Consider the following 15,604-nt stretch of genomic DNA (forward strand, 5'->3'; position numbering starts at 1 on the left):
GCTTTTCAAGTGCATTCTGGCCAGTTCAAACCCCCACTAGTAATATTTTATTTTTCTGTGGTTTTAATTTTGTGAACATTTGGACAAGGAAAAGAACCAGACTTGAAAAAGAATTGGGGTAATATAATTTAGAAGGAGATCTCCTATCAAGTATAAATTCTCAATTTGGATGGCTCACCTGTTGGGTCTCACGACAGACTTGACATTGAGATTAGGCCACTCTGGGATTCTGGATTTCTCATGGTTTATCAAGAGGATTTTGGTTAACTACACATTGTACTGAGGATCAGATATCAAAAGTTCCATGCAAAAGTACATTTGATCATGGTTTGAGACATAATTAAACTAAAGAGAGGTTGAATACTGCTTTGGTTCTGGGCATGTTTCTAGACAGTCAGACAATTCCAAAGAGATGAATGATAGCAAGTTCCCTTTTGGAATTTGCTCATTGACTCTCTGTGCTATCACTTGTTTAAATTCTAATTGCATAATTCTTGCACAGTGTCTGAGTCAGGGATAAAGAAAATGCAGCATAATTATACATCTAATAGAAATGGACAGAAAGAAGGACATATCTAGAAAATGGAAGGAATGATCTGCATAGATACAATATCATAAACAGGAGTATAAACATATATACAGTATAACAAAAATGACTTTAAATTTGTATCAACATATAAAAATCCATACCAGTGTAAAATATTTGAGAATAATTGCTTCTTCTTAGTGCCCTGTGCTGGCTGCTCAAGTGCTCAGCTACATAGCAGGGCTTCTTAAAAGAGCTGCATCTCTGTATGCCAAGCTTACCAGAGAGACTGGGGTCACCAGGAAGCTGCCCCAGGGAGCTGGTTGTTCAGAATTTTTTTTTTTTAGCTTTCTCAGTCCTTATGTGAATATACTTGGCCAGACACTGGGTACCATATATAATGAGTCTCTTTCTGTTCTGCCAGCCAGCTCCCAAATAATGACAGAGACTACTTATTAATTATCAAAAGCTCAGCCTATAGCTTAGTCTTGTTCCCAACTATCTTCATAACTTAAATTAATCTATTTATATTAATCTACATTCTATCATGTTACCTCTCTTCCATCTTACACCTTCTGCTTCTTCTCCATGTCTCCTGGCTTCTGCATGCTTAGATTCCTCCTTTCTCTCTCTCCCTGGAAATCCCTCCTACACCTCCTGCCTTGCTATTGGCCATTCAGCTTTTTATTACAGCAATAACAGCAATACATTTTTACACAGTGTACAAATATTCCACAGCAACAGATCCTAAGTGTTTGGATGATATTGCCACTGACATAAAAACAAGAGCTCTTACTAGGATAGGGATGTCTTGGTTAGTTCTTTTGTAAAAGCTCTACAAGGACTAGCATGGTACATGAGTGCAGTATAGGACAATATTATCTACACAGTATACTGTTACAATACTTATTTCCAGAGTCACAGAATTATGTTGTAGTAAATGTTGCAATTAGTCAATATGTAGCTGATACAAAATCCCCAGTAACTACATGAAGATCATTTTATTTTACTTGTCATTCAACTGTCTGTGTTTATTCATGTATATGCACATACATTTATATGCTTGTGCATATGGGACTATGTATAAGTGGAGGCTTAGGTCATTCTCAAGTTGTGTTCTTCAGAGCCAACCACCACATTTCTTGACAAAGATTCTCTCTCTGGGACATGGGACTTGCTGAGGCATCTAGGCTGACTTGTGAGTGAGAACCAGAAGTTCTCTTGGCTCATTAGTGAAGATGGGTTGAATCTCAACAGAAATAGAGGAAAGTGAACAAAATTTCAAAACTATATGTGTTCATACAATGAGCAAAAAATAACAATAGTTTTGATGTTGAAAGAGACATTGTTCTCATATTTCTTTTTTTTTTTTTTTTTTTTCGAACAGTTTCTTGCGTAGCTTTGCGCTTTCTGGAGTCACTTGGTAGCCAGCTGCTCGACTCACAGAGATCCGCCTGGCTCTGCTTCCCGAGTGCTGGGATTAAAGGCATGCGCCATCACCGCCCGGCATATTCTTTAATGAAGTTGGAACAGTGAACATGGTGAATTTGAAGACATCATTGGTATTTGTATGTTGTCTATATGGTTTGATCACTGATGTTGAATTAATAAATTTGAAACTGAAACCTCAAAATACTTTATGCCTTTAACCTATAACAAATCAGTGTCTTCTCAATTCATAAACAAGCATACAAATGTATATGTATGTGTACATGCTCACACACAAATACTAAGGGTAAAGAAAATCATTAGTTAAGAAAATAAGCATACAAATTTTATTTTAAATAATTTTAAACATTTCTCTCTATATATGTATATATATTACCATGTAATTATATTTTATTTACTTAAATATGCATTTTTTAATCAAAACCAGACAAAGAAGTGACTTCAGAAGAAGAGCAATCAAGGCATTGCTACAGTGAAAGAGTTAAGTCCATGCTATGTTAATATTTATATTGACAATTGTCATTCAATACTGTTTGTTTAACAAGGTAGCTTAGGTAAACAAATTATACTTTAGATTATCCTATAGAGCAAATGGTTATAACAATATTTATCCCTAAAATGTTAGTTCATCATGTTTGCTATGTTATTTTAAGATGTGCATAAAATGCAGAGATAAACTTCATCTTTCATTCAAAAGCCAATATCTTTGTAAAGTTATGAAACTTGTAAATTTGAAAAAGGTGTATGTGACAGCCTCCAGTTAAATTGACCCTAAAGGGTGGATCAAGATTTGGGCTTTTGGATTCCCAGTTGATAATTCCAACCTTAAGTCTGAATCCTTCCTTCTGATCTCTAGATGATGTCTACTGCCTACTGAAAGTTCATTCTGAGAATATGTACTCTCAGTGTGGGTAACATATGTGTTACACATGAAAACACCTTCTTAGCTTTTCTTTATTTAAAGGGTGTAAACTAGCAAATATTGTTCAAACTACCATGCACTTTCCTACATTAACATATATTGGTCTTAATGGCTTATATTAATTCATATATCTATGTGGATTTCACAGATATAAACTTTTAATACTCATTTGTTAGAGTAATATCATAGCTAAGTTTGGCATACTCTTGTGATTTTTAAATATTTGAATTTTGAATAATATTATATGAACTCTCTTTAATATATAATATTTATATATTATAACCTTGATAAGGGCTTATGACACAGTGACAGAGTAGCAAAGCTAAGGAAGATGCAAGCATTTATGGTTATAGTACATAATTTATATGAATAAAGCAAGGGATGCTTACAGCAGTGGAGAGTGTATGGGATTCTATAGTTAAATTGTCTTGTGTGATGTTTAACTGCACCCTAAAGGTTGAGAACAAGTCAATCAAGTCAATGAGTAGAAGGATAGCACATTGGACAAAGTATAATAGATTATATCCATTCATCATGGGGGTCTTCCCAGAATGACCAGAAGGAATGGGACAAATGTCCTCATAGTCACATTTAAATTTATAAGGTACAGACAAAGAGATGTTCAGTGAGTGCCTGGCAAACATACACCAGATTCCCAATAAATTTTCTTATGCTTTCCTCATTCCCAAGCCTGGCTCTACACTTTTGAAGTTCTCTTTTAGTTGTGATTTAGATGTGTATAATTTCTTGTACTTGTAAGTTATTATGTAAATACACTCTTATATAAAATTTCTATAATCTTTATGAACTCATTCTAACTATATTCTTATCAAAATCATTACCACTAAATATTAAAATATTTAAAAAGTTATCTGTAATAAGCAATTGATATACCATTCTCTACATAATAAATATGAGAGAAAATTAAATATTTTCCTTTCCCCATATCCTTCACTACCTTCAAAACAACATTGGGCACTGAAAGCTGAAGTAATTTATACCCATTACACCAAGTGCAATATAAGAATTTGTTTCTACGTATAACATTTGCTAATGTTCTTTACTTCCTCTGGGGAACCAAAATGCAGTGTTTAGATTTCCAACAATTTTTTTCTTATTGTCATCTTCCATTTATTTCATTTAATAGGATCCATTTATTTTCCATTATCGTAATATGAAAGTCTAAGTGTTAAAAAAAGATGTAAGAAAACACTACAAATGATTAATAAACACAAACAGGTTGTTTTTTTTGCATAGTATTGAATTAATTCATTAAATATGCAGAGCAGAACAGGTGATGATGAATTATCTTTGTTTTTAAACAGTGTCTCGTTAGCTTCTGAGATTCAATCACAGAGATCAGTTGCTCTGATCAGTAGTTAAAGCATGCGACGTTGCGAATAGAAGTGGGATAGTACGCAATTGGTTCAGTGGGTCCTCAGTACCCTCATAAATGCCAAGTGGGTACAGAAGTCCACGTGTAATTCAATAGCCAGGAAGGTGGAGAAAGGACCAAAGAGCGAGCTAGCTAGCCAGACTATAGCTGTTGGTAAACTTCAGGTTCAAGTGGAGATCTCGCTGTGTGAATACAGTGGAGAGCAATCAGGGAAGACTCCTGAAGTCATCCTAGACCTCCACAAGCAGGAACACATTCGTGCAAGTATGCTCATTCACACATGAGCACCCATGCACATACATATGAGTATATAGTTACACATACAGAGACAAAATTGAGAGTGGAGAGAGAGAGAGAGAGAGAGAGAGAGAGAGAGAGAGAGAGAGAGGGAGAGAGAGAGGAGAGAGAGACATCTTGATGTCTCCATTCTATCCCATCACCTTCAGTTTTGGTATCTGTAAAATGGAGAATAAATTTACTTTAAATGTCCATTATTAGTTTTAATATGGCCTTACATAATTTATTTTTAATATATGTGTACTTAACACAAAGGTGATGATTCTATTCTATGATCACTTTAAGAAGTGAGACATACACACTTCTTGGTTTTCATAGAAATAATATTAGATTGCTATGATTCTATACTTGTGGTAGAATATTCTTCTCACTTTCTTTATAACTTTGAGAGTCAGTTTGCGAAAGACTGGAGTTTAAGATGTGTGTGATGTTGATTTAAAAAACATGCAAATGCACTTTGGATTCATTTTATAGGTGGAAGGGGTTTTCTATGTACATGCTGTGTTTTCTTTATTTTTAAAACACTAGACATAATCCTAAATGTGCCTTTACATGTTGATGTATCCATTATGCCTACTATTCTTTCATTGAAAAATACTTCTGAAGGCCTTCCACATCAGTGGTCATATGAAGACACAATATTAGGATCATTCTTCAAATAGCATGGAATCCTATAAATGCTCTGCATGTTTTCTAGTCTTGTTGCTTTTAAAATGAGAAAATATGAACTCTTATAAGTTAACAGCTGATTTTGTGCAGCTCAAATTTTATCTTCATTCTAGCAGTTGGAAAAGGAAGACATATGTCATTTAGCTGTGTCTATAGAACAAAGAAGTGAAAATGTGACAAATGGTGAAGTGGAAGGTATGAGCCATGATCCAGAATAGTCTTTAGACAGAATGTATGTTTAAGTCAAAGTGAATATGCGTGCAAGCAGACAAAGATACTGACCCAACTTTTACACAGTAATTTAAAAGAGGAAAATTGTGGCTAGCTTCATACTTGATCCAGTTTCAACATTAATGCAGCTGCATTGCTAAATGTACTCAAGGTGTTACATTATCTTCGTGGCAGTTGGACATAAGGAAATGTACAAATGACCTGAGAATGAATGATGAGAGAATGGTGGAGTCCACAGAATAACCGAAACTTAAAGGAGTCAAAGGCTTGAATGTGCGATGTCTCCCATAGGCTCAGGTGTTTCAAGGTCTCCAGCTATGACGGTGGTTCTCTTCATTCACCATTTATTCTATTTAGCTTCTTATTTACTTTCGTGGCTGAAATGTCACAGAACTGGGTCCATTGCTACAGTTCATATGACTTTATATAAGAATTTAATATGAAATATATTGTGAAATAATCTTGAATTTGTGATCCTTTCTTGCTAAAAACCATTCTTTCTCTGTGTGGTTAACGCTGATAAATTACTTGCTGTAGACGAGACTCTAAGACACAAATCCAAATTACTTGCCTATAGAATCACCTCTGGCCTGCCCCTCCACCTGAGACCCCCTTCTGCTGCATATATGCTTTCTCATCTCCTGAACTTTCCTCTTCTTCTCCTGGTTTGCCTTCCTCCTCCCCCATCACTATTCTTTGTGTTTGAGCATCATAAACACGGCCTTTCCATGCAGCACTTGCGTTTTATAAATGATTCATATTCATAGCTGGCCTCTTTGTCCTTCCTGAATTCCTAGTACTTCAGAAGGTGGGCATTGAAATTAGACTCCTGGATAGTGTCAGTGAAATACACCACCAAGCTCAGTGATCTTTATTATATCAATGAATTTAATTTGTTTCCAGCTGCATTTTGACTGCTTTTTCATGTAATGAGCAGAGTGTAGTCACCAACGTTTTAGGTTTGTATATTCATTTATTAACAGTTTACTTTATACTGAATGAACATTGGCATTTTTGAGACATGAATAGTCTGGAAATATTCCCTACATCAAACATGCATCATCAATGGAACGTTCATCTAAGTGGAATTATCCTCTGTTATTTACGGGTATTCTACTAACAGTCTTTCTTGAACCATATTATATCAATTTACATCTAGTGCATATGTGGCTACAATACATGTAAAAATTTGATAACTAAGTCACTAAAAACCATTTATCAGGTGTTAACAATCAGAACTTGACTGAACTCTACCTTTTCACTGTCATATGCCTCTCTTTTTTATAAGATTTCTAAGATGGTGATGACTCTTTCTTTCTAACTCATGTAGACTAATTCTTCTCTCCATCTCTTTCTACTACCTTTCTTGTTTTTACACTTGTGAATTTATTTGCATTTAAAATAATAATGTACAGCAGGAAAACTGAATGTTATAAAGGATCTCCAAAGCAGAAATGCCTATTTTTCTAGAAATGCGTAGCTGATCAATGAAGATACCCCAAAGCTGACTTGTCTTTAACAGGCATAACAGGGGTGTCAGGAATGCAGTAATGTGGACAATAACTTTCACAGAAGGATAAATATAAGTTTCTATTAATATTTCAAATGTCATGAATATATCCTGTGATATTGAAAATGAACTTTATTCACATGCTTTTATGATGCTGAGAATAGTGTACTATGAATTTGAATATTTCAATGGTGTTTTAAAACTTTGTATCTGAGCTTAGGCATTTATGTTGAGTTTGTAAATTTATGGATTGATCTTTAAAAATTATTAAATTCTCTGAAACTCACAAAATCTAGTTCCTATCCAAGGGATATATTAAAGCTTTGTTTGGTTACAAGTGTCTCATAAAATATTAAATCTTCTCCTAAAGATTAAGTGCCCTTGAAAGCATTACTTGTGTAAACAAAATCCAACATTTATTATTACTGTTTAAACATTCCATTTGTTTCTATATAAACTTTGAACTGACATTGCTTCATAGTTAATGTTACATAAATACATGGATTTACCAACAGATCTACGCAAAGAGGTAATATTAACAGAAGAAGAACAAAGAAGATATGATATCCATGGGGGTGTTCAGTCACTGGTATGTAAATATTTAAATTGATGCTACTCACTTGATAGTGTTTTGTTCAACAAGAGAACATAGGCCAACAAAATTACATGTCAGGCTGTCATATAGACTAACTGGTCATAATTTTGACTTTAATTTTAATAGTTTTCTACCTCATATTTCTTAGAATACTCTGAATGTCTCCATGTATTCAAAACTAAATATTGTCTTCATCTTGTTTCCAAATATATTCTGATAATTATCAGGTACAAACTCACCAATGTACTAGCTAATTAAGATCAACATGCATCTCATGAGTAAGCACTTAAGTCAACCTCTTGCTTTCCACCTATCTTCTTCTTCTTTCAAAGCAGTATCTGTCATTGAGATGATTCTAATTAGTAGATTCTTCCATCATTTGTTCTAGTCAAAGTTTGTTTCAATTTGTGAGTTGCAGAATCTTTCTCATTTTGAGAGAGGAATATTAGTTTTGTATTCTAAAATACTTTCCTGGTTGGCTACTTACATCTGTTTTGTTTAATAACCTCAGTTTATTCACTATTCTTATTAAGTAGATGGCATTTTACTGATTATGTTAGATATATGAAAGTACATTCAGATGATTCTAAACACAAAGGGCTCCTTTGGGATTTGCCTGCATGTGTCAAATATTTGTTAAATACCTAGAACATGTTTTGTAGATCGGCCCAGAAAAGTCTGTGTGTGAACAGAGACCATGTTGAAATGTCCATTCCATATTTTATTTGTTTAAATCAGATTCTCCACCTATGAAACTCGGGTACTACTGATTTTTATTTAGTTTAGATATTTTATATGATATTATGTAGTTTACTGATCATTTTTATTATAGCACCAAGATAATGAAATTATTTTACCATAAGTCCATAAAGTGAGACACCTTTTCTTTTGCTAGTTCACATGGTTACAATAATAGTACATCTCCCTGATTCTTCAGAATTATGCTTTCCTAACTGCCTTGATTCATTTTATAGATGCTTAGTTATAAATGAGAATTTCATATATGGAATGGTGATTGTAATTTTAAAAAGCAACAAACGAACTTTGGCATTCATTTTTGTAAGTGAAAAGTATTATTTCTGTGAGTATATTACAAACTTCATGTTAAAATTTTAACAAATAGCAAGGCGGTGGTGGCACACACCTTTAATCCCAGCACTTGGGAGGCAGAGCTAGGCAGATCTCTGTGAGTTCGAGGTCAGCTTGGACTACAGAGTAGGTTCCAGGAAAGGAGCAAAGCTACACAGAGAAACCCTGTCTTGAAAAACAAAAGCAAACAAACAAAAATAACAAATAATGTTAAGCATACTTATCATTTCCTTGACAGCTATTCTTATTTCTCTTAAAATGCTTCAGAGGTGTGGTTTTCATTTTCAGTTGCCGTATCAATACAAAAGTTACATTTGATTTAGAAACACACCTGCAGTTCTCTACTCAAATGGCATGCATTCAATGCATTTTACCTTTGTTTTCAGTCTCAGTCCTTTTGAATGAGGTATTCTGACACTAGAAAAGAGAAGCATATACTGTTCAACTCTTCTTTGTACTGTCTTAACAGATTGTCTCTGAGCTTCTTCCACAGAAGAATGTGATTCATTTACCTGTGACTACAGATCAAAGAATAGAAAATAAGTCAGCCACAGAAATGAAAGGTAAGATCCAAAATTGATATGTAGCCCTTGGAAGAAATAGTCAAGTAAATCAGGAGGATGAATATATTCTACTAAACAAAGGTTTTGCCCATTTCTCATGTAGGAAGTTAAATGCTAATAGGATTGATGTCTAACCCAGTTTCTGCAAAAGTTGAAATTGAGTGTGGTATTAAGCAGTTGAATTACTCAATAGATTATAGGGTATTGTAATATCTGAGAAGTAGTAAGCATAATAAACTACAGGGAACCAGGGAAATGAACGATTAGAATGTTGATAAGTACAAGAAATACCAAGAAATCATAAAAGGTTTGTATAGAGGGAAATGATGGAACTCTTTAGAAAATGAAATGCAAAGTACTGGAAATATAAGAGAGGAAATGATTGCATATCTAATCACATCAAGTAAGCAGAGGAGCTGATTTGCATTCCTCTTTTCCTCTTCATTGTTGGGAAGACATTGCACATGGTAGTACTTCAATGCATAATCCTGTTCAAGTTTTATAAGGTAACTAGAAACCTAGCTGGTAACTCCTATGTAAATAAATATTAATGAATAGCAATGGTTTGTTTCTCAAGATCGTATTTTATATGTCAGGGTAAAATAATCCGAACCAAACTAGGACCTATCCAAGTGATACATACAGAAACACATACATGTATTACATAACTATGTAATCAAAACCATCCTCTATGGAATTAAATCTTCAGCTAAAGATTAAGGGCAATTTGAGTCCATTCATTAGTAGTATAAAAATTCAATTTTCATTTTAATATGTTTAAACATCTGAATTAATATCTTTTTCATTTTATCTACAATGTAATAAAATTATACTCTAAATTAAATATGTGCATTTATCAGTAAAACCAGACAGAGGAGTCATGACGTCAACAGAAGAGCAAATAAGACATGAGAGCAGAGAAAGACTGGGGTCGCTGGTATGTAAACGTCAAGTTGCAGGTTGTCATTTAATATTGCGTGAGTTTTTAATGTTGTTGTTTGACAATGTTACTCAGGAAAATAAAAGTACATGTCATATGATACTGTCACAGATGTATTTAGTCACAATTTTGTATTTAATTTTAAAATATTTTATCTCATTGTAGTTTTAAAAATATTCTTAAAGCCTGAACAAATTCAGAGAAAATTTTAATCTTTCTTCCTGTTGCAAATAACGTCCTGAAGATTGCCTGTGTTTTCCACTGCATAAACATATTTTAAATGTTGCAACTTTAGATTGCTGCTTGCACATGACTGTGATATGTATTAAGGACAGACTAACCAAGATAAATGTCCGTGACACAGCAACAAGAAGGCAAAGCTAGTAAGATGCAAACACTTATAAGTCGTAAACACACTTCAAGTTTTTCAGAACACTGAAAGAGTTTATGGTTCCAGTCAGTGACTGTACAGGTGGGATTCTGTAAGCAGAATTAAGTGCTGTGTGATAGTCAGCTGCGCTCCAGGAACTGAGACTGTGTCCACCATGGCAATGAAACAGAGTGTAGACATATTGGGTAGAGAGGACAGTAGAGCACATCTGTCCATCCTTCGGTTCTTTCACTGTGGAGTAACCTGGTGGCAGGGCATGGATAAATGTTGTCATAGTCAATGTGATACTTGTAAGGTAGACAAGAATGTAAAAGGGGGTGCCTGGCATGTTTCAAACACTGTACACATATTCTTACCCTCACTCCATGTTTTTATTTTTTATTTTTTTAAATTTTATTTTATTTTACAATACCATTCAGTTCTACATATCAGCCACGGATTCCCTTGTTCTCCCCCCTCCCGTCTCCCTCCCCTTCCCCCCAGCCTACCCCTCATTCCCACTTCCTCCAGGGCAAAGCCTCATCCCCCAATGACTGAGATCAACCTGGTAGACTCAGTCTAGGCAGGTCCAGTCCCCTCCTCCCAGATTGAGCCAAGCTACCCTGCATAACCCCCAGGTTTCAAACAGCCAACTTATGCAATGAGCACAAGACCCGGTCCACTGCCTAGATGCCTCCCAAACAGATCAAGCCAATCAACTGTCTCACCCATTCAGAGGACCTAATCCATTTGGGGGCCCCTCAGCCATTGGTTCATAGTTCATGTGTTTCCATTCGTTTGGCTATTTGTCCCTGTGCTTTATCCAACCTTGGTCTCAACAATTCTTGCTCATATAACCCTCCTCTTTCTCGCTAATTGGACTCCCGGAACTCCACCCGGGGCCTAGCCATGGATCTCTGCATCGAGTTCCCTCAGTCATTGGACAGGGTTTCTAGCACAACAATTAGGGTGTTTGGCCATCCCATCACCAGAGTAGGTCAGTTCAGTGTTTTTAAATGAACCCCATTTCAGTTTGATTTACCTCTATGTTATTCATTCATTTGGCAAATATTTTTTTTAGTCCTTTGAGAATTTGGTATAATGTATTTTGACCATATTTCTTCCTCCCAAGACAAGCCCCCTCACTATCCACCAACTTTGTGTCCTCTTTTTATTTTAATCAACTAATAAAGTTGGTGCTACCCATATACTATAGAATGTATGGTCTTCCCCAAGAACATGGTTGACCTAACAGAGATCACACCCTTAAAAACAACTTTCTCTCTCTCTCTCCCAAGAGTTATCAAATGTCAATAGCTCCTTAGACAGGGGTGGGACTTTGTGTAGACCAACTGTTCCACTCTATGTTGGGATTTTACCTGGCTTGTGGTTATACAGGTCTTGTGCAGACTATCTTGATTACTGTGAATTCATATGTGTGAATGCCCTCATTTATCCAGAAAATACTACTTCCTTGTAATCATCCATGACATTTTATAATCCTTCCATCCAGCCAGGCGGTGGTGGTACACACCTTTAATCTCAGCAGTTGGGAGGCAGAGCCAGGAGGATCTCTGTGAGTTCGAGGTCAGCCTGGTCTACAGAGCGAGATCAAGGACAGGCACTAAAACTACACAGAGAAACCCTGATTCAAAAAAACAAAAAACAACCGCCCCCCTCCCAATCTTTCCATCCCCCTTTCCACAATGATCCCTGAGCCTGTCACTAGGACCATTTATATATTCTGGAGTATTCTCCAAGTTGGGAATCAGTTGCATATTGTTTCTAATATCTGCAGGAGATTGTATAATCACCATCCAATATACAATTTTTTTATTCCCTGTGACTTTATTCAAATATTCTACTTTTTAAGATTTTATTTTTATGTGCATGTGTGTTTTTCCTGGGTATAAGTCACCTCATCCATGCAGTGCCCACAGAAGTCAGGAGAGGGCATCATATTCCATCTAGAACTAGAGTTACAGAGGTTGTGAGCCACCATACTGGTGCTGGGAATCAAATTTGGGTCTTCTGCAAGACCTTCCAGTCTTGAGCCACTTCTCCAGCCCCTCAAATATGTCTTCTTGTCACTACAATTGTTACAACAAAGATCATTAAAAAGTGCATGTACATGAAATAAGTTATTAGACAGATGTTGTCTGTGTAGAAAAGATGAGAGCCAATTAAAACTCAAAGCCTTCTCTTGCCACAACATCCCCTCTTCCTTCAAAGAAATATGTCAACAAAATTATTCTAAGTGCTTAATATTCTCTTACAACAATTTTCAAATAAGAATTTGTACAAATCTGTAACTTTCAAAAATACCCATTTTTTTTTCTCTAGAGAACGCAATATAAAATATGCTTTTCCAAATCAGGTTCCTTGTTGCCAATTTCCATTTATTTTCTTTAATATCTGTTTACTTACCACTACCATTAGTAAATGAGTTACTAAGCAAGTACCTACATGTGGTTCTCAACACAAAGAACTTATTGATTTTGGTACAGTGTTTAGCTAATATCATTGAACATAGCAAAGATGCTAAATATGGTTTAAAAGAGTATTTGTTGTGAAACAGACATGTTGACATCCCCATTCCATTTCCTCTTCATTGACACCAGTTTCTTCCTCTATAAGTAAGGGGACTTCAAAGACTTTTCATGGCGATTTCATGACATTATGTTATGTTTTAACTTTTAATATTGTTTTTATTCTAAGGCTAAGATAGGGATGATAGTTTACTATTAGCCTAGGAAGTGAAATATACCCTTTTTTGTTTGTTTGCTTTTGTGGCAATAATGGTAGACTCTAATGAGTTTTCATACTTGGTACTGGAATGTTCCTCTCTGTTTGTATTTACTTGTGAGTGTCTTCATTAAAGATTGGCGTTTCATATATGTGTTGTGGTGATTTCAATTTGGAAAAAGTTACAAATGTACTTTGGATTTATTTTCATGGCTGAAGGCCTTATTTGTATGTTTGTACTGCTTTTATTTTAAATATTAACATAAATTACCATATGTTTTGAAGACTTCTTAATTTCTTTCCTTGTTAACATATTCTGGATACCTACTATTCCATTAAAAAAATTCCTGCTGCTGGTCTTGCAAGTTTGATGCTCGTAGACCAAGTTTTATTTTGGATATATGGAAGCCAAACATAGAATTTATTTAGGTAATCAATAGTAGATTCTCTATTCAAATGATATAGAATCCAGTAACTACTTCCTTTAACATCTAACCTCATTACTTTTAAAATGGGAAACTGATCTCTTAGAAGTAATAGGAGATTTTGTGCAACTCATTTTCAAAATTATTTTTTCCAGGCTATTTCTGAATCTCTTCCTCAGAGGGACAATGTGGGTCATTTAACTGCAAGTGAGCAGCAAAGAAAGGAAAATGTGACAAATGCTGAAAAATACGGTAGGAACTAAAGTATATCAGTAGTCTTTGATAGAGTGTTTATTCAAAGCAGTTGGATAGGTATAATTTAGTAGACAAAACTACTAACCTATTTCTCATATTGTAACTTAAAGGCAAAGTAGGCTAGTAAGAATGATCTCTAAATCAGTTCCCTAACTCATTGAGTGTGCCACCGAAGTGGCTGAATTGTTAAATAAACCATTCAGCAGTGTATTATCTGCAGTGTAGTAGGCATAGTGAGGTGCAGAGAAGACACAGAAGCGAATGGTCAGAATGTTATCGAATACAGGGAATATTGGACACCAGGGAAATAGTATGTTGTGGTTTGAGTGTGTAATATCCTACATAAGCATAAGTGTATGATCTGATCTGCCTTGGGCAAAGACATTGTCTTGAATGCAACTTGAACAGTCATGCTTCCTTGTCAAGATGGAATATACCACCTTACACTGCAAGCCAGAATAAATATTTCTTCCCCTTTAGTTGCTCTTTATCAGATAGTATTTATTACAGCAATGAGAAAATTAACTCATACACAAAACTGGTAGAGAGAAGTTGGGGCATTTGTTGTCATCAATAATCAATGCAGTTAATTAGCACTTGGAATTGATGTGCAAGAGGAATGTAGAAAACCTTAAAATTTTGGCCTAGCAATGCTCCTAACTTTATGGTTGAATATTGGATGATGATAAGGCCTAGAGAAATGTAGATCCTGTATGCCCCAGCTCATGATATTTCAAGAGTGAGAAATGATTCTATAGAGATCTGGGCTGGGCTACTGGCCATTCAGGTTATATTCTGGCAAAGGGTCAGACTGATTTCTGACCATGTCCTGGGAGCACCAATGATTCTGAACTTAATAGTAGTGGATTAACTAGTGTGTTTGGCAGGCAAATTGTAAATCAGGATAATAATCATCTTATGACCTCATTATCACCAATCTTATCAAAGTCTGTGATGAAAAAGATCAGCAAATTGGAGAGAAAGACGTTTAAATGTGCATTTTGTTGAGAAAAAGCATTCCAACAAGGTTAATGTTCCAGCCAAGTCATATGCTAAATTCTGCCCTATGATTGTTAAAGAAACCTCCCATTTATAATGACGGTAGGCCTGGTGCCGAAGACCAACCTCTCAAAGCTCCAATTTGTGAAAATACAAATTATTTTGAAAGAGTCGTAACTCAGGATGCTACAGGTTTTTAATTCCCTGAAGGTGTCTTTCCAGGGACAGGACATAGAGGCTGCTCCAACTGTGGTACAAGGGGACCAAATTCTAACCAGAGCTGGCAATAGAACATGGCTGCAGAATTTTCTAGTTTACATAGTACTATGAAACATGCAATATGGGGAGAGGAAGCAACAGAGTTTTTCACCATGGTTCCATAAATCCACTGAGGATGAGTCCTTTGTGAAAATCAAGGAATCCATGCAAGGTGACCATGAGTAGCCACTGTGTGAAACTAAGAAAGTGAAACCTAAGTTTCAACTCAGACTCCAGAATGTTGGAGATGCCAGCACCATGAGACATTGGCTGAGGAAAACTGAGTGCATGAAGTTAAACCAACTGAAGAGAGGGACCAGTGTGTCCTGCAGGCGCCAAATCTTATCTAGGTCCTGAGGAGCCCA

At 35.5% G+C, this 15,604-nt stretch overlaps 1 protein-coding gene and 1 long non-coding RNA gene across 2 annotated transcripts in view; both read left to right on the top strand.

Annotated features, from left to right (window-relative positions):
* Positions 1-2,598, top strand: part of LOC114701823 — a 51,111-nt gene extending 48,513 nt beyond the window's left edge. The window contains exon 27 of the mRNA XM_028882025.2: positions 2,403-2,598. Within this exon, the coding sequence (XP_028737858.2) occupies positions 2,403-2,476 (74 nt within the window). The 3' untranslated portion in view covers positions 2,477-2,598. The remainder of the gene's footprint in view (positions 1-2,402) is intronic.
* A 2,653-nt stretch (positions 2,599-5,251) lies between these two features.
* Positions 5,252-9,245, top strand: LOC119087845. Its single transcript, XR_005091335.1, has 3 exons — positions 5,252-5,454; positions 7,516-7,589; positions 9,154-9,245. It is a non-coding gene; the product is annotated as an uncharacterized LOC119087845 (long non-coding RNA).
* Positions 9,246-15,604: the final 6,359 nt, after the last annotated feature.

This window comes from Peromyscus leucopus, chromosome 4 (assembly GCF_004664715.2).
Source record: "Peromyscus leucopus breed LL Stock chromosome 4, UCI_PerLeu_2.1, whole genome shotgun sequence".
NCBI lineage: Eukaryota > Metazoa > Chordata > Mammalia > Rodentia > Cricetidae > Peromyscus > Peromyscus leucopus.